This window comes from Coregonus lavaretus (genome assembly GCF_964263955.1).
Source record: "Coregonus lavaretus genome assembly, chromosome: 23".
In the NCBI taxonomy this organism is placed as follows: Eukaryota; Metazoa; Chordata; class Actinopteri; order Salmoniformes; family Salmonidae; genus Coregonus; species Coregonus lavaretus.
Window position 1 is genome coordinate 30,258,814 of NC_140010.1, and position 27,126 is coordinate 30,285,939.

A 27,126-nucleotide genomic window follows, 5' to 3' on the forward strand; every position below is an offset into this window, starting at 1 on the left:
TGGAACCAACAATTACTAACTGCGAGTCTCGCCGGAAAAAAATAATTGATTGCACATGAATGAAAGCGCCAAACGAAAAGAAAACAAAGGCCATATTTGTCTGACATTTTTTATTTACCGTGGTTTATTAATATTTGTTGAAATACTAGCTAAATCAGTCACAGAGTAGGCCTACAGAGCTGGACTTTTTTTTATTACGTCATTGATTCCACCCGGACTGTTTTACTGGCTGTACAGGTACATTCTACAGAAACGAAACCCCTCAGTAGCAAAAATAACTTCTCATGTTATTTTACCTATCTCTTATACCCTTGCCTTTTTATTAATTTAACCCAAAAGAAAGTTTGTGGTCAAGATGGGAGTGCCGAAATTCTACCGATGGATTTCAGAAAGATACCCTTGCCTGAGTGAAGTTGTCAAGGAACATCAGGTATGATAGCCATAGCCTACTTCTTTGCTACCTAACTAGCGAATGTTACTGTTGCAGGTAACTAGTCAAGCTATCAAGCTAAATATAGCAGGCCCATAACAGTTTCGCCTTGACGTATCGATGTTTCCACTCTGCCTGCACGCGCTACTCATAGCTGTGATTATTATGGTCATAGCTAAATAAGCTAACCTGTTATTGTAGTTACAAATAAAAATGCAGCTAGCTAACTATAGTCATATTTACCAACTAATTTAGCTACGTGTTTGACTCAGTTTCCCTTCTAGGTAGCTAACTAGTTAGCTAGCTTGCTAGCTAATACCACTAGCTATCAGCTCCAGTTAGATTATCAAACAGTCTAAGTTAGTGAATAAGGCAGGCCTATATTAGTTTAGCCGAGGAAAGCTCAATTCCGTTCTCTTTATCGAGGCATAGTTGAATTTATGCTTTGTTTGGTTTGTCAAGTAAATAGAAAGTCATTCTGAAAAACAAATATTGTAGTCGTCGACCAGATGTAAGAGTTTTACTACCGAGATCACTATTGCCAGGTATGCAATATACATTAGTGGAATATTGTCCACAATCGAACTCTGACTCTCTGCCCTGAGTCACGCCTAGTTTTGGGACACAACATCGGGAGTCTGAATTGGTTGGACTCCGTGAGTTGTGCGTCGTTTTGATGGGTGGCTGGCGACGGATGTGGATTAGCTACTGCATGTACAGCATATTTCTGAAATAAGAGTCCATATCTGTTTCCAATCAATCCCACTATATAATTTTTTATCCTCAACTCATAAATACACTCCCTCTGTTATTCAAGAATTGATGCTGTTGTCCTCTTACTATGGATAGTAGACAGACAGACAGACAGACAGACTGCTCTAACATCCCCCTTTACCTCTCTTCCCAAGATCCCAGAGTTTGACAACCTCTACCTGGATATGAATGGCATCATCCACCAGTGCTCGCACCCCAACGACGAGGACGTCCACTTCCGTATCTCAGAAGAGAAGATCTTTGCAGACATCTTCCACTACTTGGAGGTGCTGTTCAGGATCATCAAGCCCAGGAAGGTGTTCTTCATGGCCGTGGACGGAGTGGCTCCCCGGGCCAAGATGAACCAGCAGAGAGGCAGGAGATTCAGGTAATGATCATGATGATAACAACTATCTGTGACAGTGGCATGGTGGCATGGATCAAAAAATGTCATAACTCAATCAACCAATCAATCACTTATATGTTTCTTGTGAAGGTCGGCCAAAGAAGCAGAGGACAAGATAAAGAAAGCCCTTGAGAAAGGAGAGGTCCTACCCTCTGAGGCCCGCTTTGACTCCAACTGCATCACACCTGGTATGTAGCCTACTACACAATCCATCACTTCTCCACCAATCTGTCCACTCATACCCTCATCCAATTCCTAGGGGTTAGGATGCATGTGAATGCATATGAATGAAGCATTGGTTGTTTTCATTAGGGCAAAACAGTTTCAAAACAGTTTCCAATGGAAAATGAAATTGAGTCCCTCCCTGTTTTAATCTGTTTGCTGCCTAATGAATATGACCCATCATGCCTCTCTTGTAGGGACGGACTTTATGGCCAGGCTACAGGAGCAGCTCAAGTACTTTGTCAACAGCAAACTATCCACAGATAATGCCTGGAAAGGAGTCAACGTCTACCTTTCTGGACACGAGGTGAGGGCTGGGGACACTGTGTGTGTGTCAGTGTGGGGGTTTCTATTGCACATTTATTTTATTAGATTTCAAATGTGAATGACTGACATTGACTGTACATGCTTTTAACTGCCTGTAACCCTTTGTTTGTTTGCCCCCAGACGCCAGGAGAAGGAGAGCACAAGATCATGGAGTTTATCCGCTCGGAAAACGCCAAGCCAGGCCACAACCCAAACACACGCCACTGTCTCTATGGCCTGGACGCTGACCTGGTGGGTGGTCTGTGTGTTTGTGAGATATGGCATCAATGTGTGTCGGGAAGGGTGTGTGGTGTGTGTGGCATCCAGAGATGTGTATACGGTGGCAGATGTGAATGTCTATGTATTTCTGTAATCCAGGGATGTCATAAATACGGCATTTTTTTGGTGGGGGATAAACTTAATATACTTTAAAATGACTAAAACCAAATCAAAATTGTATAGAAATGAAGACCGAAGTGTAGTCCGATTGCGGCCACCAGGGCAAAATTAGTTTGACACCACTGCTGTAATCAGTCAATTAACGTGACAGAATTCTACTGTTGTTACATTCGTATTAATGAAGGTGGGTTGTGTTAACTACACGGTCTCTTTCTCTCTCGCTACTACAGATGATGTTAGGTCTGACCAGCCACGAGCCACACTTCTCCCTACTCAGAGAAGAGGTCCGCTTTGGAGGGAAGAAAAACCAGAAGAGGTGAGTCTAGTGTGCAAGAGAGAGCGCTGTGTGTGTGTGTGTGTGTATAAGACAGAGTTATATGTATGTATTTCCCTCCTGCAGAATAACTGCTCCAGAGGAGACAACCTTCCATCTACTGCACCTGTCACTATTTAGGGAGTACATAGACTACGAGTTCTCTGAGGTTAAGGTAAGACAAACTCATACTCACACAGAATAAAATCTTGCTTGAGTGTGACCAATACAGTAGATGCATACCTATAAGTTACTAATACACAGTATCAGTTCTCTATGAAGGGTTTGAATAACAATAAGATCATACGATTGGTTGTTCCTCACAGTAAGATTTCATATGATTGGTTGTTTAACAGAATAAGATCTCGTTTGAGTACGACCTGGAGCGAATCATAGATGACTGGATCCTAATGGGCTTCCTGGTGGGAAATGACTTCATCCCTCATCTTCCTCATCTTCACATCAACCAAGACGCCCTGCCTCTCCTCTACCGCACCTACATCAGTGTGCTGCCAACGCTTGGAGGTGAGAACACTCACACACCATACAACTTCTTCTAGCGTTTCTTCCACATTAAACATTTTATTTGCATACCGTCTGGAGAAAGTGATTAACTTCTTTTATATTTGACCCATAAAGGGTACTTGAATGAGAATGGCCACCTGAACCTGGGCAACTTTGAGAAGTACTTGGAGAAACTGTCAGAGGTGGGAGACACCATAAACATCCGCTATCAGTGGGATTATTTCATTACCATACATTTCTGATTGTGATGTATGTCTCACTCTCTTTCTCTGATACCAGTTTTGCAATTTCTCTCTCTTCATCCCTTCCTCTTTATCTCCTTCTTTCTCTTTCTGCTCTCTTCCTCTGCCCCAGTTTGACAGGGAGCACTTCAACGAGGTGTTTGTGGATCTCAAGTGGTTTGAGAGTAAGGTGGGGAACAAGTATTTGAACGAGGCTGCAGGACTGGCAGCAGAGGAGGCTCACTGCAAGGACACCAGGAAGAAAGACCTGGTGAGGCATGCAATACACACACCCACACACACACACACACACACACACACACAGAGATCCTACAAATGCGTGTCTAGAAATCCATATTCAGTGTGTGTGTGTGTGCGCAGGAGGACTCTCTGCGTCTAACTACTCTGGATGATGGGAAGGACAGAGCCCCTGGCAGAGGTTTTGAGGAGGATGGTGAAGAAGAGGACATGTTTGAGGCAGAGTTCCGACAGTATAAACGCACCTACTACATGACCAAGATGGGAGTGGAGGTGGTCTCAGAGTTAGTATACCTAACCTTCTCCCAACGTTTCCCCAACATTCTCAAAATACACTGCTCAAAAAAATAAAGGGAACACTTAAACAACACAATGTAACTCCAAGTCAATTACACTTCTGTGAAATCAAACTGTCCACTTAGGAAGCAACACTGATTGACAATACATTTCACATGCTGTTGTGCAAATGGAATAGACAACAAGTGGAAATTATAGGCAATTAGCAAGACACCCCCAATAAAGGAGTGGTTCTGCAGGTGGTGACCACAGACCACTTCTCAGTTCCTATGCTTCCTGGCTGATGTTTTGGTCACTTTTGAATGCTGGTGGTGCTTTCACTCTAGTGGTAGCATGAGACGGCGTCTACAACCCACACAAGTGGCTCAGGTAGTGCAGCTCATCCAGGATGGCACATCAATGCGAGCTGTGGCAAGAAGGTTTGCTGTGTCTGTCAGCGTTGTGTCCAGAGCAGGACCGCTACCTCCGCCTTTGTGCAAGGAGGAGCAGGAGGAGCACTGCCAGAGCCCTGCAAAATGACCTCCAGCAGGCCACAAATGTGCATGTGTCTGCTCAAACGGTCAGAAACAGACTCCATGAGGGTGGTATGAGGGCCCGACGTCCACAGGTGGGGGTTGTGCTTACAGCCCAACACCGTGCAGGACGTTTGGCATTTGCCAGAGAACACCAAGATTGGCAAATTCGCCACTGGCGCCCTGTGCTCTTCACAGATGAAAGCAGGTTCACACTGAGCACATGTGACAGACGTGACAGAGTCTGGAGACGCCGTGGAGAACGTTCTGCTGCCTGCAACATCCTCCAGCATGACCGGTTTGGCGGTGGGTCAGTCATGGTGTGGGGTGGCATTTCTTTGGGGGGCTGCACAGCCCTCCATGTGCTCGACAGAGGTAGCCTGACTGCCATTAGGTACCGAGATGAGATCCTCAGACCCCTTGTGAGACCATATGCTGGTGCGGTTGGCCCTGGGTTCCTCCTAATGCAAGACAATGCTAGACCTCATGTAGCTGGAGTGTGTCAGCAGTTCCTGCAAGAGGAAGGCATTGATGCTATGGACTGGCCCGCCCGTTCCCCAGACCTGAATCCAATTGAGCACATCTGGGACATCATGTCTCGCTCCATCCACCAACGCCACGTTGCACCACAGACTGTCCAGGAGTTGGCGGATGCTTTAGTCCAGGTCTGGGAGGAGATCCCTCAGGAGACCATCCGCCACCTCATCAGGAGCATGCCCAGGCGTTGTAGGGAGGTCATACATTTACATTTACGTCATTTAGCAGACGCTCTTATCCAGAGCGACTTACAAATACAGGCACGTGGAGGCCACACACACTACTGAGCCTCATTTTGACTTGTTTTAAGGACATTACATCAAAGGATTGCAATATTTACCTGGAGCTAACCTTGCAGATATCATTACTGGGTGATCTGAAAAGTCATAGTCAATCGATCAATAATATAATAATACTTTTAGCAAAAATGTTTATTTTTAATTCACAATCTGTAGAAGCAGTGAGAATAGAAAGGTTCAGAACTTTTGTAAAACATCACAGTACGGTTGAAATATATATGGCAAATAGAAATCCTATATGGATGGTGTTAAAAGATAAATGGGAGGTATTGAATAGAGTTGAAGGATGGGACTAATAACAAATAACAACAAATAATAACAAAGATGGCTAATAATGTAAGCATACTGTGTCCATAATAAGTATATAGGTTGAATGTTGGGAGCTTTTGGGAAAGAGCACAGTTAGAAAGATATGGCATTTAGAAGCAAACCGGATGGACATCATGAAAATGATCGGAGAGGTTGAGAGTAGAAGAAGTTCAGGAGCAAAAAAATAAATAAAAAAATATATATAATAGAATCGAATTATTGTAAAATGAACTGTGTCCATAAGGTGTAGATAGTAAGTATAGACCGGAAGTAGAGGCCTGGGCATTGTTGTTCACTAATTTACTCCAAGTAGGGAAAGGATGGCGGGGTTGAAAAGTAATAAAGGGGAGTATATATATAAAAAACATGGGGGATTGGAAGTGATGCGGACAATTACATTGATAGAATATACAATCTATCTGCAATATTAAGCTGATCCATCCCCCCCATAAAAAATTAATAAAAATTCATTCATTCAGATCTAGGATGTGTTGTTTATGTGTTCCCTTAATTTTTTTGAGCAGTGTATTTTCCTACTAACTAATGATCTTGAAATGCTCTTAGCCCAAACTGAGTTTAACGTTTATGATTTTTCTAGTTAATAACTAAAGACAATGGCATTGTAGAGCATGACACTTGTTTAAACTTTTGTTGTTTGTATTGTTTTCAGTGAGTTTCTAGCAAATCAGGCGTTGTGCTATGTGGAGGGAATCCAGTGGATCCTGCATTACTACTACCATGGAGTCCAGTCCTGGAGCTGGTGAGTTTTGCTTTCTGTCTCTCTCTCTGTGTCTCTCTCTGTCTCTCTCTCTGTGTCTCTCTCTCTGTCTCTCTCTCTCTGTGCCTCTCTCTCTCCGTCTCTCTCTCTCTGTGTGTCTCTCTCTTTCTTTTCTCTCTCGGTCTCTCTCTCTCTGTGTCTCTGTCTGTGCACGCGCATGTACTAATTCCTCCCTCTGTCCTAGGTATTACCCTCACCACTACGCCCCGTTCCTGTCAGATGTGAGGAACATAGCCCATCTGAAGTTGACTTTTGACATCGGCAAGCCTTTCCTGCCCTTCCAGCAACTACTGGGAGTCCTGCCCGCTGCTAGCAAAGACCTGCTTCCCCAGAGCTACAGGGTAACACACATACAGACCTGCATAGCAGCATTGTGGCGACCTATGACACGCACACTTTCGCATAACACACACGGTTCTGATACCTCCATTTTGTTCTGTCCACAGCACCTGATGACATCAGAGAATTCTAGTATCATTGAGTATTACCCTCTGGACTTCAAGACGGACCTCAACGGAAAACAGCAGGAGTGGGAGGCAGTGGTGCTCATCCCCTTCATCGACGAGGTACACACACACACACACACACACACACACACACACACATAATTCAATGACACACTTCATACCTGTGTGTCTTATTCTTATGTTACTTATTTATTTGCGTGTTTCCTTTCCAGAGATGTTTGCTTGCTGCGATGGAGCCTTATAACGATCACATGACCAAGGCTGAGAAGGCCCGTAACCGCCACACAGAGTGTGCTGTGTACAGCTATGACACTGAGCTAGACTACCCCCACACCTCCACCCTGCCTGAACTGTTCCCCAACATCATGCACTGCCATGTCAGGTGAGACACACACTGAACACACACACTCACTGATGTACACGCACACACTGAACACACTACTTCCACCAGGCTAAGATACTGTAATGTGATTGGTGGTTTCCAGGGTGACACCGGTTCCCATGGACGCGTGGCATGTGTCATTGAGCCACGTGGCGCGCAGTGTCAACAGTAGCCAGCTCTACTTCCTTGGCTTCCCCACCCTGCAGCACATCAGACACAAGGTACGATAGACAGGCAGACCGACAACAACCGTGTCAATGAGACGACAACAAGAGTGTGAATCAGAACACATGATCCGAGAGCAATACAGAGTAGAAGACTGTAATATCATGTACTGTGTCTCTATTCACAAAACAGTAGTCGGTAGTCACACCACACAGTCCGTTAACACACCACGAACTGGTGGCCAACAGTCACAAGATGATTTGTCAATAAAGATGCTACAAGCATAAGATCTAGTTATGTAATCGGTCACTTGTTAATCCAAGTGCTCAAAGTGTGGCCGTAGAGGTATACTATGAGTCTAGCTAGATCTGTTGAGGATTTTCTAAAGCTAGCCAGCTTCAGTTAGCTTCACATTCCAGTCCTAGCTTCATCCACGTTACAGAGGTGGATATTGATCTTGCACCCACCACTTAGTCGAGCCTGCTCAAGCAGGGCTTGACGCACATGGCTAGTCGAACGTGTAACTCTTTATTGAGACAATGCTGAAACATCAGTCCATGGGCGAGTCAGTGCCACATTTTAATTTTGGCGAAAATCACAATGAAAGAGTGGTTATCCTGCAAGTTCAGCAGGCTATGTTGGCAAATGGGCTGTTAGAAGTGCTGTCTTTCTTACGCATATTGTTTATGTTGTCTTTGGTGTGCTTATCAATGCACAAGCCCTTTTTTCCCCAAAAAATACTATCGCGTGATGTTTCAAATGCATCCGTTCATTACTGAATGTGTAGAATGATATGGTCCGGAAAATGACGAGATGGTGACATACTCTTTGCAAGAGGGAGCCTAATTTGATTGGTCCTCAACTCGCAGCCCAAACACTTCATTCCGAATAAATAGCCTGCCACGGAGCAGGTTAGCTCTGAAGAATTCGTTGCCATAGAAATGTACCTGGCTAAAAGGTGAGCCACTGTCATGTCAACGGTTATCTCGAGTTGAACTCAAGAGTTGACCAAAGTTAGCTCGATCTTCAATCTCACGTCGTAGGACAAACCCCTCTAAACTGATGTCTCATTGAAACCAGGAGATTTTTGATGTTTTTTTCGTGGCTGCATTTACACCCCAACATTCACACAGATGATGTGGATTGGCCATCTTAGAATATGAATACTTGTATGTATGTTTCATATGTACATGTGTTTTTCTGTCTTTATAGTTCTATAAGAAGAAGCATGGAGTGGTGGTGTTCCAGCAGAGCAGCCGAGGAGAGAACATGATTCTGGAGATCAGACCTAGCAAAGAAGATCCAGTGAGTATAGATGCGCACACACACACAGTCTTGTTTCTATGAAGAGTCGATGACTGTGTTAGGTATGTGTCTGGAGCAGAAATAGCATACATTGTTTTTCATCCCCTCCTCCCTCTCTCTCTATCCGTCTCTCTCGCAGACGTGTGGTGATGTGGCGTCCCTGGTCCTGGGTTGCACTGTCTTTGTCAACTGGCCCCACCTAGAGGAGGCCAGGGTGGTAGCAGTGTCTGACGGGGAGAGCAAGTAAGAGGCACACTCGGTTCAAGTCATGCCTAAAATAAATTACAGTATTACACCCAGTGGTGGAAAAAGTACTCAATTGTCATACTCAAGTAAAAGTAAAGATACCTTAATAGAAAATGACTCAAGTGAAAGTAACCCAGTAAAGTACTACTTGTGTAAAAGTCTAAAAGTATTTGGTTTTTAAATATAAGTATCAAAAGTAAATGGAATTGCTAAAATGTACTTAAGTATCAAAAGTAAAAGTATAAACCATTGAAAATTCCTTATATTAAGCAAACCAGACGGCACAATTTTATTTTTTTGTTGACGGATAACCAGGGACACACTACAACACTCAGACATAATTTACAAACAACGCATTTGTGTTTAGTTAGTGCACCAGATCAGAGGCAGTAGGGATGACCAGGGATGTTTTCTTGATTAGTGTGTGAATTGGACCATTTTCCTGTCAAAATGTAACGAGTACTTTTGGGTGTCAGGGAAAATGTATGGAGTAAAAAGTACATTATTTTCTTTAGGAATGTAGTGAAGTAAAAGTAGTCAAAAAATATAAATAGTAAAGTACAGATACCCCAAGAAACTACTTAAGTAGTACTTTAAAGTATTTTTACTTAAGTACTTTACACCACTGATTACACCTGGACCATCACTCAAAACCATTACACCTCTGGCTCTGCCGTTCATTCAGTTCTCTTTAGACCATTACTTTGAAGTACACTGAGTTGTCGATATTCATCTGTCTACCACCGTCTACCTCAAACACGCCTTTCCCCTACTTCTACTCTCTTCTCCCCTCTCTCTCCCCCTCATCACACCCCTCCCTCTCAGGTTCTTCCTGGAGGAGCCGGCGGGAGTGCAGAAACTGTATGACAGGGACTCTCCTCCCCCCACCAAGGTCACCTACCTCAGTGACAAGGAGCAGAAGGACTGGTTGAAGGACGTCCAGGGTATCACTGAGCAGTAAGCATCTATTTGTTTAAAAAAAACTAAGTTTGTTATCCAAGTAGAATAGTTTTTGTGTGAAGGTCATGTGTATGTGTTTGATTTCTACATCCTCTTTGGTAGAAGTGTCTTCCTATGAGTCTATTTTAGTATTTCTTTACTTAACATTTACTTAACCAAGAAGTCCCATTGGGGTCAGAACTGATAAGACCTCTTTGCCTAGGGGGACTTTGGCAGACCACTCTCCTCCTTACCTAAATACATCTCAATCTCTTCTCCTCTCAGTTTCAGTAAGCGTAAGGGCATCATAGTGAATGAGACGGGGGTGGTGTTGTATGCCCAGCTGCTGGCAGGCAGGAAGTATGTACCTGGGCAGAACAGACAGGTGCACCTGGAGAAACAGTGGGCCAAGCAGATAATGCCCTTCGCCTACCAGACCATCGTCAAGGTAGGCACACGTGCAGAGACGCGTACAGACACAGGAACACACACAGGAAGACACATACTACTCACGCATATACACAAACACACTCACTTTCTCTCCCTCTCCCTCTCAGGACATCAAGGCCTTTGACTCGTCGTCAACCCGCTTCAACACCCTGGAGGAGCTGTTTCCCCCGACGACCACCGTGTTCATGGTGGGGAACCCCTACTACGGCGCTATGGGAGAGGTCTGTACTGCTTCCGGTCTCTACTTCCTGTCTGAGCCTTACACACTTTCTTATTGACATGGAATCATCAGTATTGGAGACTCTTGAGCGTACTGGTTCACGTTAGGGGTTTAGGCTTGCTGCTTTTCGTGACCTTGAATCTGAATTGCTGAATTGAAATATCTAGTCTTGCAAATAAAATAAATGTTTGTTAAAAAAGAAAATTTAAGTTAAAGCACTCTCAGATGTGATATAGAGAATAATATTTTAATGTAATGTATTAGACAGTTTTTTGGCTTAATCTGTTGCGTTGCATATCATGTTTGCCTTTTCAATAACATTATTTGCTCTTGGACATACAGGTGCAGGAGTCTAGTGATGTCATCAAAGAGGGACGGGTGTGGGTGGTGTTCACGGTGCCCTGTGAACCACCGATGGAAGCCTTAATACAGAACCAGCATGTAAGTCATTCTCAAAACGACACATCTCTCTCACACTCCTCGCCTGCCCCACCACATGACCAAACATGTGCGCCGTTGCCACGCTTACTCTCGCCCTCCCTCCCTCCCCTGGTAGAAATACTGTGTGAAGTACAGTCCCGGCTACGTTCTGGCCTCTCGCCTCGGCGTCACCAGCTACCTCGTCTCCAGATTCTCCGGCAGCATCTTCGTCGGCAGAGGATCCAAGAAGAAGTGAGTGAACACATTTCAAATGGAAGTCTATTTACCCATATAGGTTTAGTTTATTCTCTGTGTTTAATAAACCATGTGACTCTCTCTCCCTCTGTGTCTGTCTCTGTTCTCTTGTCCCCCCTCTCCCTCCCTCCTCAGTCCCCATGGGGAGCAGAAGGCTAACGTGGGTCTGAACCTGAAGTTCAATAAGAAGAATGAGGAGGTGCCCGGTTACACCAAGAGAACCCAGAAGGAGTGGCTCTACTCTGACGCTGTGGAGGAACTGATGGCTGAGTACCTGGATAGGTGTGTCCCCTAATGTAGTGTGTGTGTGTGTCCTTATGTGTGTGTTTTTCTCTGTATTTATGCAACTGTGTTGTCTGTATGTGTGAAACTGCAAACATGTTTGTATGTTTTCTTATTTGTGTGTGTGTAACCTGCATTGTGCTTCCTCCTGTAGGTTCTCTGAGGTGTTTGATCTGGTGTCCAGGAACAGTCATGATGATGTCTTCTACGAGGACGACATCTGGCCTGGAGAGGACGAGAACGGGTAACACTCACACTCACATCAAGATTTACACTCACATTCATGCAGTCAACAATCATCATTTACACTCAGTCATACTCATAACAGTTCAACTTGTATGCTTGTAACACTTATTCAAGACTTGCATTCAGATTTCTTAAAGGCGCAGTGCACTCAAAAATCAGTTTTTCCTGTGTGACCACTCTGACTGTCCTACCAAAATTCTTGCTTGAGAAATACTTGTTTCTTTTTGAGAATTTTTTATGGAAATCTATTACAGTAAGGTACTGAATTGTTAAAAACGGCTGCATTGGGCCTTTAAACAGACATATAAAACACTTGGAGTAGATTGATTATATGTAACAAGACGGAAGTAAATAACAGTTGTAGTAATACTGAAGATAGTGGTGATGGTAGTTGTGATGGGGATGGTTTTACGGCAGGGCGGAGAAGGTGAAGGAGATCACTTCCTGGTTGAAGACCCACCCGGTCGCCGACATCGCCCGCGCGTCATGTGACCTGCAGATCCTGGACAAGGCCATCGTGGAGCGGATCGAGGAGGAGGTGGAGAAGGCTAAGGTAACTCGGGGCTGTCAATCATTTATCTCTACTCCTACTTGCTTTCTTTTCTATCAATAAATCACCTCTACCCTTGTTTTTCTGTCTATTAATATTATGATGGATGCATATGCAGACTACTACTCAACAAGCCCTTCCTTCACTGTCAATGACTAATCTACTTTCTGTTTTTAGTGTTCATGTAGTGACTCTTACCTCTCTCTGTTTCTCAGGTGAAGAAGAGTAGTGATAAAGTACGTGTGACTGTGAAGCCACATTTGCTCTTCAGGGTGAGTGTCACTTTGTGTTGTTGTTGTGTGTTTTATAGAGAGTGAGTGAAAATGACATTGAACCCTTGCGCTGTGTTTTGAGCCACAATTCCAACTCCACTCCTCTCTAACCTGTGTGTGTCCCTCCCTCCAGCCCTTAGAACAGCACCACGGTGTGGTCCCTGACCCGGATGCAGAGTACCACCTCTTTGACCGGGTGGTCAACGTCAGAGAGAGCTTCTCCGTCCCCCTCGGCCTCAGGGGAACCATCATCGGCATCAAGGCAGGTGAGTGGTCACACACACACACACACCCTGTGTCTCACACTCACTCACTCTTTCTCTCATATACTGTACAACATAAACCCGGTCACCCTCTCGTCTTTGAACAGTCTCTAAACTGATGTTAAACCTCTCTCCCGTGGCAGCTGATCGGGAGGCTGAGGTGTTGTATGAGGTTGTGTTTGATGAAGAATTTGCTGGTGGACTTACTATCAGGTACAGTCTCATGTCTGTGTTTCATATAGGCCTATGTTAAGTGTTTCAAGCCTCCATCAATAGCATGTTTCCTATTACGTTGTCTTTTTATGTTAAGTACCTGAGTTTTTGTGACTGACTCTTGTGTGGTTGTGGCCCTGTCTGGGTGACTGTAGCTTGCCTGACTCTGGTGTGTTGCCTACTTCAGGTGTGCGGTGGGCCGTGGCTACAGGCTGCCTCCCTGTGCCTTAATCAACCTGAGCCACGGGGGCCGTGTAGAGCAGGGCTTCCACAAACTGACCGCCATCGTCAAGCCCCAGCCTGCCTCCTCCCACCAACACAACAAAGGACAGCTGGTCGGGCTCAACCACTCACCGCGATCACCCTTCATATCCACACAGGTTGGACTGGAGTATAGCATGTACTCACGTGCACACCACTCAAAAAAGACTGACCTAACCACTCCCAGAGTAACCAGCATAGATCAAGGCGAATAGCCTCCAACGTTTGATCTGTGTTTCTCACATTTGCCTACCTTTCTCTCTGTCCCTCCCGCTGTATGTCTTGATGTCAACCTTTCCCCCTCTCCCTCTGTGTCTCTCAGCAGCAGAACGGCAGACAGAACATTCTCAGGACAGACACTCAGGGCAACAAAAACTCTGCACACAAAGCCAGCCAGAAACCGCAATCTAAGGTAAGCTTGTGTGTGTGTGGTTGCTCTCCCTCTGTCTCTCTCTTTGTCTCTCTGTGTGAGATTTACTGTATACAATGCCTTATTTGTGTGTGGTGGAGTGTGTGTAACCTCTGTCTTGTGCTCTCTCTCTGTCTCTCTGTGACTGCAGGGTAAAGATGAGGAGTTCAGTAATGTGTGGCAGTCTCTGCAGAGCTCTGGAATGCCCCAGAAACCACCAGCTCACTGGCAACAAAACAATGTGAGTCCATTCATAAGTTTGTACCAGTGTCACCATACTCGCATTGCGATCAATCTTGTTCCTGGCTGTGTCACCTGACCTCCATCTCTCTGTGTCCGTCCCCAGTCGGGTAAGTCTGCCTGGGGTACAGGGTCTCCCGGACAGGAAGGGCAGTTCCAGGGGCAACAAGGCAGGAACCAACCCCAGAGTCAACAACAGCATCCTCCCAAACCTGTGAGTCACCACTTTATCTAACCATAACCACTGAACTTGAAACCCCTGTCCCTTAATCCCTAACCCCTAACTGTTGAACCTTACACCCCTAAACATTGAGTCACATCTCTTTGATCCTGACTTTAGGGTCTGACCTCAGATCAGTGTTTTTCTGGACAGCAGGTTAGAAATACTACATTATTTTAGCTGTAACCTGCCATGCAAAGGTACCCTTATCTCTTTAACTCTGCCACTCAGTATCTGCATCCAGTCTCTCTTGATAAGAATGCAGATTTGCAGACTTTATAACTAAAGTACTTGCAGTATAGTTGCTTGTGTAAACCTAGTGAGCCAAGTGAAAAGTCTTCAGTAAAAGTGTTTTAGCGCAACAATCATTACATAAACTACCTTACAAGTCTGTGACACCTCTGAGGCTGTTTTCCTGTCAGGCCACGCTCCCTCAGGAGACTACAGATCCCAGCAGCTCAGGAAGTGGAGAACTACAACTCCTGTCGTCACCCCCAGCTGTAGACCAATAGCAGACCAGAGTCCTCATCCTCAGCAGTCAGCATAGCCAGGAATCAGGACTACAAATGAATTGAAACTAGTCAATAAAATGCCCTTTTTCAATAGCGGATTTCAGTGTAGGGTTGGTTATTACAAGTGGAAGGCTGAGTTTAGACTAAGTTGTAAGTATAGACCAACTAATACAACTCAATGAAGATGCATATTTAGTACAATTGTATTCTTTTTGTTGGAAGATCTCAATGTGCAGGTATGACTTCTGAGGGAGAATGAGGTGTGTGTTAAACTTCATGTTGTTTTATAGGGTCCAGCAGGAAGTATCAGACTCCTCAAGAGAAATGAAGATGTCAACTCTCTGTTTCCCGCTCAGAACGCTACAAAGAAGGTACACACACACACACACACACACACACAGACAGAGACAGACACACAAAATCTTACCCCACTTGTCTCCAGCAGACAGAGTTCGAGGAGTTGATCGCCAACCTGAAGATCTCCAAGGGCAACGAGCCAACTCCACCCCCTCCAGCCAAAGAGCCCACGAGCCAATCAGAGGAGCCGCTTTCTCCGCAGTCATTCGCTATGGTGGGTACTAGTACTCACTGGTTGGTGTTATGCTTTAGTGGCCCATTTCAAACTTTTAAATTTGAAGTATCCGCTCTTTCCCTTGTGGTTGGTTGTTGTAGTCCTGTTGTGATTGGTTAGGTATGGTCAGTTGGCTAATTGTGATTCTTTGTACTCTTATGTGTGTAGAAGGGGACTCTGGCCCTGAAGGAGATGCTGAACATTGGCTCCGCCACTGACTCCACTAGTCCCGCCTCCTTCAACACACAGCAGCAGAACAGGAGACGACCCACCAAGAAACTGGGTGAGCTCAACTATGTGTAACGCTACATGTTTAGTAGAACCCGACCAATATGGTTTTTTTCGGGGGGACAACACTTACGGATACCGATATACACTACATGACCAAAAGTATGTGGACACCTGCTCGTCGAACATCTCATTCCAAAATCATGGGTGTTAATATAGAGTTGGTCCCCCCTTTGCTGCTATAACAGCAGCCACTCCTCTGGGAAGGCTTTCCACTAGATAGGCCGTCATTGTAAATAAGAATTTGTTCTTAACTGACTTGCCTAGTTAAATAAAATAAATAGGTGTTGGAACATTGCTGCGGGGACTTGCTTCCATTCATTCACAAGAGCATTAGTGAGGTTTGGCACTGATGTTGGGCGATTAGGCCTGGCTCGCAGTCGGCATTCCAATTATTCTCAAAGGTGTTCGATGGGGTTGAGGTCAGGGCTCTGTGCAGGCCAGTCAAGTTCTTCCACGCCGATCTCGACAAACCATTTCTGTATGGACCTCCCTTTTGTGCACGGGGCCATTGTCATGCTGAAACAGGAAAGGTACTTCCCAAAACGTTTGCCGCAAAGTTGGAAGTACAGAATCGTCTAGAATGTCATTGTACAGTGCCATGCAAAAGTATTCATCCCCCTTGGCGTTTTTCCTATTTTGTTGCATTACAACCTGTAATTTAAATGGATTTTTATTTGGATTTCATGTAATGGACATACACAAAATAGTACAAATTGGTGAAGTGAAATGAACAAAATAACGGAAAAGTGGTGCGTGCATATGTATTCACCCCCTTTGCTATGAATCCCCTAAATAAGATCTGGTGCAACCAATTACCTTCAGAAGTCACATAATTATTTAAATAAAGTCCACCTGTTTGCAATCTAAGTGTCACATGATCTCAGTATATATACACCTGTTTTGAAAGGCCCCAGAGTCTGCAACACCACTAAGGAAGGGGTACCACCAAGCAAGCGGCACCATGAAGACCAAGGAGCTCTCCAAACAGGTCAGGGACAAAGTTGTGGAGAAGTACAGATCAGGGTTGGGTTATAAAAACATTTGAAACTTTGAACATCCCACAGAGCACCATTAAATCCATTATATAAAAATTGGAAAGAAGAAGGCACCACAACAAACCTGCCAAGAGAGGGCTGCCCACCAAAACTCACGGACCAGGCAATGAGGGCATTAATCAGAGAGGCAACAAAGAGACCAAAGACAACCCTGAAGGAGCTGCAAAGCTCCACAGCGGAGATTGGAGTATCTGTCCATAGGACCACTTTAAGCCGTACACTCCACAGAGCTGGGCTTTACGGAAGAGTGGCCAGAAAAAAGCCATTGCTTAAAGACAAAAATAAGCAAACACTTTTGGTGTTCGCCAAAAGGCATGTGGGAGGCTCCCCAAACATATGGAAGAAGGTACTCTTGTCAGATGAGACTAAAATTGAGCTTTTTGGCCATCAAGGAAAACGCTATGTCTGGCGCAAACCCAACACCTCTCATCACCCCGAGAACACCATCCCCACAGTGAAGGATGGTGGTGGCAGCATCATGCTGTGGGGATGTTTTTCCATCGGCAGGGACTGGGAAACTGGTCAGAATTGAAGGAATGATGGATGGCGCTAAATACAGAGAAATTCTTGAGGGAAACCTGTTTCAGTCTTCCAGAGATTGGAGACTGGGACAGCGGTTCACCTTCCAGCAGGACAATGACCCTAAGCATACTGCCAAAGCAACACTCGAGTGGTTTAAGGGGAAACATTTTAAATGTCTTGGAATGGCCTAGTCAAAGCCCAGACCTCAATCCAATTGAGAATCTGTGGTATGACATAAAGATTGCTGTACACCAGCGAAACCCATCCAACTTTAAGGAGCTGGAGCAGTTTTGCCTTGAAGAATGGGCAATATGGGGTGAATAGTTATGCACGCTCAAGTTCCGTTTTTTTGTCTTATTTCTTGTTTGTTTCACAAGAACAAATATTTTGCATCTTCAAAGTGGTAAGCATGTTGTATAAATCAAATGATACAAACCCCCCCAAAATCCATTTTAATTCCAGGTTGTAAGGCAACAAAATAGGAAAAATGCCAATGGGGGTGAATACTTTCGCAAGCCACTGTATGCTGTAGCGTAAAGATTTCCCTTCACTGGAACTAAGGGGACTAGCCCGAACCATGACAAAGAGCCCCAGACCATTATTCCTCCTCCACCAAACTTTACCGTTGGTACTATGCATTGGGGCAAGTAGTGTTTTTGTTTTGGGGGGGGGGGGGGTCGGGGTGAGGAGGAGGATTATTTGAAGATACTATTTGAAGAGGTAGGGTTTCAGATGTTTTTGGAAGATGGGCAGGGACACTGCTGTCCTAGCTTCAGGGGGAAGCTGGTTCCACCATTGGGGTGCCAGGACAGAGAAGTGCTTGGACTGGGCTGAGTGGAAGCTTCTCTCCCGTAGGGGTGTGAGGGCCAGGAGACCTGAGGTGGCAGAATGGAGTGCTCGGGTTGGGGTGTAGGGTTTGAGCATAGCCTGAAGGTAGGGAGGGGCAGTTCCTCTTGCTGTTCCGTAGGTAAGCACCATGGTATTGTAGTGGATGTGAGCTTCAACTGGAAGCCAGTGGAGTGTGCGGAGGAGCAGGGTGACATGAGAGAACTTGGGAAGGTTGAAAACCAGGTGGAGTTGTCAACCGTGATGGAGAGGTCTTTGAGGGGACAGGCCTTGCCCAGGAGGAAGAGCAGTTCCGTCTTGTTGAGCTTGAAGTGGTGGGCCGACACTTTTTTTTTACACGCTACTTGCTTCAGCACTCTGCGGTCCCGTTCTGTGAGCTTGTGGCCTACCACCACCGTTGTTGCTCCTAGACGTTTCCTCTTCACAATAACAGCACTTACAGTTGACCGGGGCAGCTCTAGCAGGGCAGAAATGTGACGAACTGACTTGTTAGAAAGGTGGCATCCTATGATGCGGCCACGTTGAAAGTCACTGAGCTCTTCAGTAAGGCCATTCTACTGCCAATGTTTGTCTATGGAGATTGCATGGCTGTGTACTCGATTTTATACACCTGTCAGCAACGGGTGTGGCTGAAATAGTCGAATCCACTAATTTGAAGGGGTGTCAACATACTTTTGTGTATGTGTCAGGAGAATTTCTATCTCGAATTCAACCTAAGCTTGAATCATTACCAGAGGTTGTAAGGCTCTGGTTTTAATCATAAATGATTCAAGGTCCACAACCAGCAAGAATGATCTGTATTTTTATTCATGGAGAGCTCTGGCGCCAAAACCCATACATACTGTTTTATACCCCCTGACACACAAAGGCACTTTGCTCCGCCCACCTTTAGGAGGCTTTCTTAAACAGTTTCCGCAGTCTCCTTCACCCTGGAATGTTTAGTCCCGCCCCCCTCTGTTAGTGGGTTGCCACTACATTATAACTCTTAACACCGTTCACACATTTATACTGTATTTGGGGTGAAATCCTTTAGTCATTATTCTTAAAATACAAATTAATCTAACAGTATATGTGTGTGTGTGTGTATGTGTATATATATATATATATATATATATATATATATATATATATATATATATATATATATATATATATATATATATATATATATATATATATATATATATATATTAGGGCTGTCAAATGATTAAAATTTTTAATCAAATTAATCAGAATTTTCAGTGGATTAATCATGATTAATCACTATTTGCAATTACACCTGAATCCTAACCATTTTTTTTCTGAAATGCATACCAAAAGATAAATAACAGGACACAGATACATAATTTTCAGTGAGTCCGCTGTCAGCAAGACTCACTGTGACACTTCTCTGCACCATGTGAGCGACACAGTTCATGTGTTCATAGCGTGTAAGTCGAATTGCGGCAACCATGTTGCGTGCACTGTCAGTCCCAATGGTTGTAGTCTTGCCCTCGATGTCCCACTCACGTGCAACAGACAGGAACTGTTCTTTACAAGCCTCCGCAAAATGACGCTCCTCAGTTTTTAATATAGTCAGCGCAAAAGACTTCAGTTCCCACGTGTCACTGATTAAATGTGCAGTTACTCCGGGGTAATTGTTGTTACTCACTGATGTCCAATGGTCTCCTGTCAGGGCGATATGATTTACTTGAGCCAAGACCTCTTTCCTTTTTTCTTTTTCGTTTTCATAGAGCTCGTGGATTTTCTTCATAACTGTGGCTCTTGACGGTGGCTTATAGAATGAGTCTTGAGACGCCACTTGCAAAACATCAAGGAAACCTGAGTCTTCTACAATGCTAATGGGTCTACAATCCTTTGCAATCCATTTTGCTATTGTGTTGGTCAAATTATCTGAGGTTGATTTTGTTAATTGCCTGCAAACATTCAGCGTGGTCTGGCGCAAACCACTTGCTGAATCTGACGGCCCAGCAAACGCATGTTTGGCGTTGACATGGTACTTCAAGCTTGAACAGCTCCGGTGAAATTGAAACTCCTTCTTACAAATCTTGCAAATAACCTTGTACTTGTTAACTGTACCATCATCATTCTTTTTATATTTGAATCCGTCAATAGGCCCACTTTGCTCACCTTGCTCCATCTCGCCTCTAGCTCCCAACCACTTTCCTGACCTGAATAATTTGTCACACTGCGCATGCGTGAAATGCGTTAAAAAAATTGACGTAATTAACAGCAAACAACTAATTAACGTCGTTAACGCGCTATTTTTGACAGCCCTAATATATATATATATATATCCCCCTTCGGAAAGTTTTCAGACCCCTTGACTTTTTCCACATTTTGTTACGTTACAGCTTTATTCTAAAATTGCCTAAATTGTTTTTGTCCCTTATCAATCTACACACAATACCCCATAGTGACAAAGCAAAAACAGGTTTTTCGAAAGTTTTGCTAATTTATTAAAAATATATAACAAAATACCACATTTACACAAGCATTCAGACCCTTTACTCAGTACTTTTGTTGAAGCACCTTTGTCAGCGATTACAGCATCGAGTCTTCTTGGGTATGACGCTACAAGCTTGGCACACCTGTATTTGGGGAGTTTCTTCAATTCTTCTCTGCAGATCCTCTCAAGCTCTGTCAGGTTGGATGGGGAGCGTTGCTGCACAGATATTTTCAGGTCTCTCGAGCGATGTTCGATCGGGTTCAAGTCCGGGCTCTGGCTGGGCCACTCAAGGACATTCAGAGACTTGTCCCAAAGCCACTTCTGCTATGTATTGGCTGTGTGCTTAGGGTTGTTGTCCTTTTGGAAGGTGAACCTTCACCCCAGTCTGAGGTCCTGAGCGCTCTGGAGCAGGTTTTCATCAAGGATCTCTGTACTTTCCTCGATCCTGACTAGTCTCCCAGTCCCTGCCGCTGAAAAACATCCCCACAGCATGATGCTGCCACCACCATGCTTCACCGTAGGCATGGTTCCAGGTTTCCTCCAGACGTGACGCTTGGCATCCAGAGAATCTTGTTTCTCATGGACAGAGTCTTTAGGTGCCTTTTGGCAAAATCCAAGCGGGCTGTCATTTGACTTTTACTGAGGAGTGGCTTCCGTTCGGCCACTCTACCATAAAGGCCTGATTGGTGGAGTGCTGCAGAGATGGTTGTCCTTCTGGAAGGTTCTCCCATCTCCACAGAGGATCTCTAGAGCTCTGTCAGTGACCATCCCTGACCAAGGCCCTTCTCCCCCGATTGCTCAGTTTGGCCAGGCGGCCAGCTCTAGGAAGAGTCTTGGTGGTTCCAAACTTCTTCCATTTAAGAATGATGGAGGCCACTGTGTTCTTGGGGACCTTCAATGCTGCAAAGGTGGACTCCAATCATGTTGTAGAAACATGGATGATCAATGAAAACAATTTTGAGAATGCCAAGAGTGTGCAAAGCTGTCATCAAGGCAAAGGTTGGCTACTTTGAAGAATCTCAAATCTCAAATATATTTTGATTTGTTTAACCCTTTATTGGTTACTACATGATTCCATATGTGTTATTTCATAGTTTTGATGTCTTCACTATTATTCTACAATGTAGAAATAGTAAAAATAAAGAAAATCCCTTGAATAAGTAGGTGTGTCCAAACTTTTGACTGGTACTGTATGTAAATAAGGTATTTCTGTTTTTTTATTTTTTATACATTTGCAAAAATGTCTAAACCTGTTTTCGCTTTGTCATTATGGGGTATTGTGTGTAGATTGCTGTGGATTATTTTAGAACAAGGCTGTAACGAAACAAAATGTGGAAAAAGTCAAGGTGCTGAGTACTTTCCGAAGGAACTGTATAGTGTATCTGCCGATTTATACTGTTTACAGCTGGGAAATGAATGTGTAATTCTTCCACACTGGGTTGTCATAAATTGGCATCCAAAATATAATTTGTCCATTGAACATGCTTCAAATGTTGATTTCTTATGTTGTGACAATAATGACATCATGGTAATGGCCGTAAGTGTTCAGATAAGCATCAGATTCCTTTTTTCATCCTATTTATTCAATATTGGATATTGGTGGAATTATCTTATCAGCCGATATCGATATATTGGTAAAAGGCTAATATCGGGTGATAATATCGGTGAACCGATATATCGGTCGGGCTCTTAATGTTTAGCTACAGGTGGCGCTATTGTGGGATTTAGTGGAGATACCGTACCATAGATATTAAACCAGTTGTTCTTCATTCCCCTTCTCCTTCCACCTCTTCCCTCTTCCCCTCAGCGGCGAGGATGGGAGACTCGGTGTTACCCACGGCCACAGCAGCAGCAGTCCCTCCCCTGCAGGCCCCCCAGCCCTCCTCCATGGTCCCCAGTGTTGCCTCAGAACTGACCAGGATCTGTATGGGCCTGGGTATGGCCCCGCCTGACTTCACCTTCATACGCAGCAGACAGGTGAGGCAGAGACACACACACACTTGTTACACGTTTGCATGTAACATGCACACACACATGCAGGCACATGCACCCACACACTCTTGCATACAGACGCACATTACTCACGTGTGCATGCACTTACACGCATGCATGTACGCAGACATGTAACATGCACACGAATGTAGCAGACACACACGTATTCATGCACACTCACACTATCTCTCCCAGGGTCTGCTGGTGTGTCAGGTGAAGCTCTCCAGTGGTTTGCTGGTCCACGGTCCCCAGTGTCAGTCTGAGAACGAAGCCAAAGAGAAGGCAGCTCTCTTCGCCCTGCAGCGCCTTGTGAGTGTGGTGTGTGTCCTTCCTGTACCTCTTCACAATCTGTGTGTGTGCATGTGTTTCTTTCTTTCTTACATTTTTTTTGTTTTGTGTATATTTTACCAGTGTCTCTATATTTCTAGGTTTCGTAACCCCTCGCTCTGTCTCCTTCAGAATTCAGTAGGTTCTGGGTTCCCTCTGCCTCCACCTCTGTTCTCTGGGGTCGGACAGATAAGGGGACCACCCATGCGACCCATCCCTAATGTGTTCGGTCAATCAGGTGAGCCCTGGCATCATGTGGGGCGTACAGTAACAGTATAGTATATTGATACTAGACTGTTACTTTACGACCTCTCTGGGTGCAGTAATGCCCTTTCACCTTGATAGGTTTTAGGACAACTAATTAATTATTTATGTGAACCTTTCCCTCTCACCGTCTCACTCTCTCTGTCTTTCTCCCTCTACCTCCAGGTGGTCTGTTGATGCCTCCTCAGGGGTATGGTCCCCTCCACTGGGGCTTGCCCCTCCCGCCTCACCAGGGCCAGCCCTTCTACGGGGGCACCTTCCCTGGCGCCCGGCCCCAGGCACCCTCCGTCCCCATCGGCTCTCACAACCAGTTTGTCCCCTTGCAGGTAGGAGCTCCAGGACCTGTTTCAAGAGTTCACATTAAATCACCAAAACAAAAGAGTTATGCGTGCATTTATGTGGCCAAAAGAAACATATGAATAGTATTTTGGGATTTCGCCACAGACTCCCCCAGAGAAATGACCATGATTAACCAAATTATTTGTTTCTGTGGGTGCATGCGTATGTGTGTGCTCCCATGGTAACACACCATCTTAGCCTCTGACTAACCTATTTTTATTGTCAGGTAACTAAGAAGCGCGTGTCCTCGGGCAAGAAGCCCCAGGAGTTCTACAACACTGCTCACATGGCGAGGAACCAAGCCCCGGGCAGCGAACCCCTGTCTCACTTCCAACCCCCCCTATCCCCGGCCCCCTCCACACCCCCAAAGAACGCCCAGTGGGCGGGGACCCCATCTACGCCCCAAACGCCGCGCCAGAACCCCTCTGGCCAAGGCAACACCCCCGGCTCCGCCTCCAAGAGGAAACACAGGAAACTGGCAGTGAACTTCGAGGCAGCCAAAGTCCAAGAATGATCCCCTCCCGTTCCGCTTAGGTGTTGGTTTTTAGGATGGTATTATAATCGGCTGGGTGTCAGTGGCACCCTATTCCCTGACTGGTGCACTACCTTTAACCAGAGCCCTTTGTAGTTGCCCTATGTGGCTGTAATCAAAAGTAGTGCACTAGATGAGGAATAGGGTGTCATTTGAGATGCAGACACTGTTCTTGATAATGGGAGGCAATAAGGACTGATAAATCAGATTGCTGACGTTTTGTTGTGTTTGTATCATGTTTGTAAGATGGATGTCTATTCTCCCTAATCTCGCCAGACCCTGTGGTACATGGTGTCCTTCTAATTGGTCAGTTTATGATTGGAGACCGTAATCAAGGGCTTAATCTCTCTTAATCTTTCCCTTTGTTTGTTTCAAGTCTCTATTTTACCAAATGTTAGGGTATTTTATTCTGGTCAAGGTATTTTGTCACAATTATGTGTTTTAATGTCAATCGTTTGTAATTGCTTATACTAAATCAACCTACAAAATACTAATGTGAAATTAACTTCACACGTGTCAACCAACAATTAGGCCTTCAAATACAGTATACTGACAGCACACAAACACATCACTATGACATCATTCTGGAATTTATTCTCCACAGTATAATACAACAAACAGCACAACACATTTCTTCCAGTAGAAAATCAGTTTGAAATCAAATTAAAATAATCTGCTTTGGGACATCACCAGGACCTCTGTTAGCTGGTTGATCCAAGTCTTAATGGAGGGATGTTTCTGTTTTTTAAATTATTTTCGTCCACCACATTTCCATCTATGGATTTTATGCCTTGGCACCCTTTTAAAGATTGATTTGTAAAAGCCCTTTTAAAGATTGATTTGTAAAAGCAACTTGATTCATATTGTTTTTTTGTTGCAGACAGTACCAAGGCTGAATTATTCATTAACTTGTAACCCACATGTACAGTCTCTTGAGTTTTACAAGCATATTTTTGGGGCTCTCTTTGTTTTTGGATTTGTACCTTTTGCCTCTTTCAACACGTGGTCTGAACTACTGAGTTCTTGCTCTGGGTTTTTAAACGTCTGAACCGAAGCACACCTGTTGTATGTCCTATTGTTTTCTTTCTAAGTGAATTTGAGATTTTGTATAAGAAAAACCTCAACCCCCTCAAATATCCAATGAATAAAGAAATGTTTTGTTACCATGACGTCGATAAATTATTATTATTATATTTGTCATCTTATTTTGTAATGGGATTTCGAATTTGTGTGAGTGGTAGAGATGTATAACTCATCATAATGCTTATATTAGGCCTAGATGTCTGAGTGTAAAGTGAACATGGCAAAACGGTTACATAGAGCATTAGAAAACCGCAATGAATACATCATGACAGTTTTAACATAGTCACCTCCAAAATGACTGGCACCCTTGATAAAGATGAGGAAAAAAGACTAAAATAAATCATTCTAAATACTGTCAGGTTAAATTATATTATTTGAAACTATTGTATCAAATAATATATTACCCAGAAATATAGATTTTCTTTAACAAGTAATGTTTGGCACCCCTATAGATTCTTAGAAATAAAATCTGCATAAACATTCTACTTTTTTATGTTAATCTCAACTGTATTGTGGCCATAGAGATCATTGCTTGGAAATAACCAGTTTTAGCATGGACATTGCCATTGAGGGCTTCCACCATTTTAAAGAAGGAAACTGGGAGAGGATTCCTTTGGGTTGGGAGCGATCAGTCAGTGATCAGAGCATTGGTTTGCCTAGTTTGTAAATGGCTTTAAGCTATTTGACCACCATCTATCAACTGGCCACAATAAATGAATGACACACAACATTTGGTTCAAGACTCCAGCAATGCAGGTGGTGGTAAGTCACCAATATTAGCTTGACACTTTTTTCAAACATCAAAAGAAGAAGAAAATGGACTACTTTAAAATGGAGACTCAATGGCACAGCCCATGCTGTCACAGACACCATAATGGCATAGATAAAAAGTTGTGATCTCCATACATCTCTATTAGTGTGGTCTTCCATGGCTTCCTATTTACCAGAGGTATACAAATGAGGTAATACCAGAGAGGAAGAGGCGAAGCGAGAGGGTCCACTCCCATCAAAATCTGTCCAAGCGGGAATACAGCAATAAGCAGACCGATAAGGAGACCGCCTGCCTTCCCGTCTTTGGGACAACGTCTCCCATTGTTAGGGCGTCCGATTGTAAGACCAGCTCATCATTATCTACAGTATCTCTGATAACACACATATACAATCCCTTTGTCATCCATCGCCATAGGGAAAGGCAAAGAACTCACAAACAAAAATAGACAAATGGCTGTTGACCTTCATAAGTCAGGCAATGGGTACAAAAAAATTGTTTATAAAACGAATATACCACATACCACTATTAGGGCATTAATTAGGAAGTTTAAAAACAGTGGTAACCTTCCCTGGTTGAGGACGTACGTGTAGGTTGTCTCCACACACAGTGAGGAAGATGGTTTGGGAGGCAAAGAAAAATCCCAGGGTCCCAGTTGGAGAATTACAGGACTTGGTCGCATCTTGGGGTCACCAATGCCCCGATTCCGACCCGAGTTAAACACACGTAAATGGAACGTAGTTCCCTTTTTATGCACTCTTATCTCTATGCGTATTCTGACCTTGAATTTAAGCATGAAAATAGCATGCTATTCACACGCTATTAGTTCGGGGTGGAGATCTAAGAAATGAAGGTGTGCTGGTGTGTCTGCAGATAAGCTGTTTTCTGACCTTGACTTAATTGCTTCATAATTCCACCACCTTTAAGCTCGACGAAACCATGAATAAGGTCGAGCAAACCTGCCAGTTCCAAGTGGAAAAATAATCGACTTTCTTTTTTCTGATAGAAATAACAACATTGTCCATGCACTCTATTTTATAAATGGATAAGAGCTATTGATAAGAGCTAGGTAAATGAGCATTAGCTTAGAGAAGGGGATAGTAAATACACATACAGTGGCTTGCGAAAGTATTCACCCCCGTTGGCATTTTTCCTATTTTGGGGGTGAATACATATGCAAGCACCACTTTTCCATTATTGATTT

The 27,126-nt window shown here is 44.2% G+C and overlaps 1 protein-coding gene across 3 annotated transcripts; it reads left to right on the forward strand.

Annotated features, from left to right (window-relative positions):
- Positions 1-216: 216 nt before the first annotated feature.
- LOC311098961 (5'-3' exoribonuclease 1-like) lies at positions 217-25,236 on the forward strand. 3 transcript variants are annotated; one of them, XM_084139528.1, is made up of 41 exons: positions 217-430; positions 1,339-1,571; positions 1,680-1,777; positions 2,009-2,118; positions 2,259-2,369; positions 2,747-2,832; positions 2,917-3,004; positions 3,186-3,354; positions 3,469-3,536; positions 3,709-3,846; positions 3,957-4,117; positions 6,458-6,547; positions 6,750-6,906; positions 7,012-7,131; positions 7,245-7,414; positions 7,518-7,635; positions 8,792-8,884; positions 9,024-9,127; positions 9,956-10,087; positions 10,355-10,517; positions 10,627-10,740; positions 11,082-11,180; positions 11,296-11,411; positions 11,550-11,696; positions 11,851-11,940; positions 12,360-12,495; positions 12,708-12,764; positions 12,898-13,030; positions 13,171-13,240; positions 13,428-13,620; positions 13,824-13,913; positions 14,062-14,151; positions 14,257-14,364; positions 15,173-15,253; positions 15,325-15,453; positions 15,622-15,736; positions 22,424-22,593; positions 22,804-22,926; positions 23,068-23,173; positions 23,365-23,525; positions 23,765-25,236. In XM_084139528.1, exons 1-41 carry the CDS (start codon positions 356-358, stop codon positions 24,050-24,052), a joined length of 5,100 nt encoding a protein of 1,699 aa, XP_083995654.1. In that variant the 5' UTR covers positions 217-355; the 3' UTR covers positions 24,053-25,236. The 3 variants fall into 3 exon arrangements, with proteins under 3 accessions (XP_083995654.1, XP_083995655.1, XP_083995656.1); XM_084139529.1 differs by having other exon boundaries at positions 15,328-15,453; XM_084139530.1 differs by having other exon boundaries at positions 15,328-15,453; positions 22,804-22,917.
- The last annotated feature ends 1,890 nt before the right edge of the window (positions 25,237-27,126 follow it).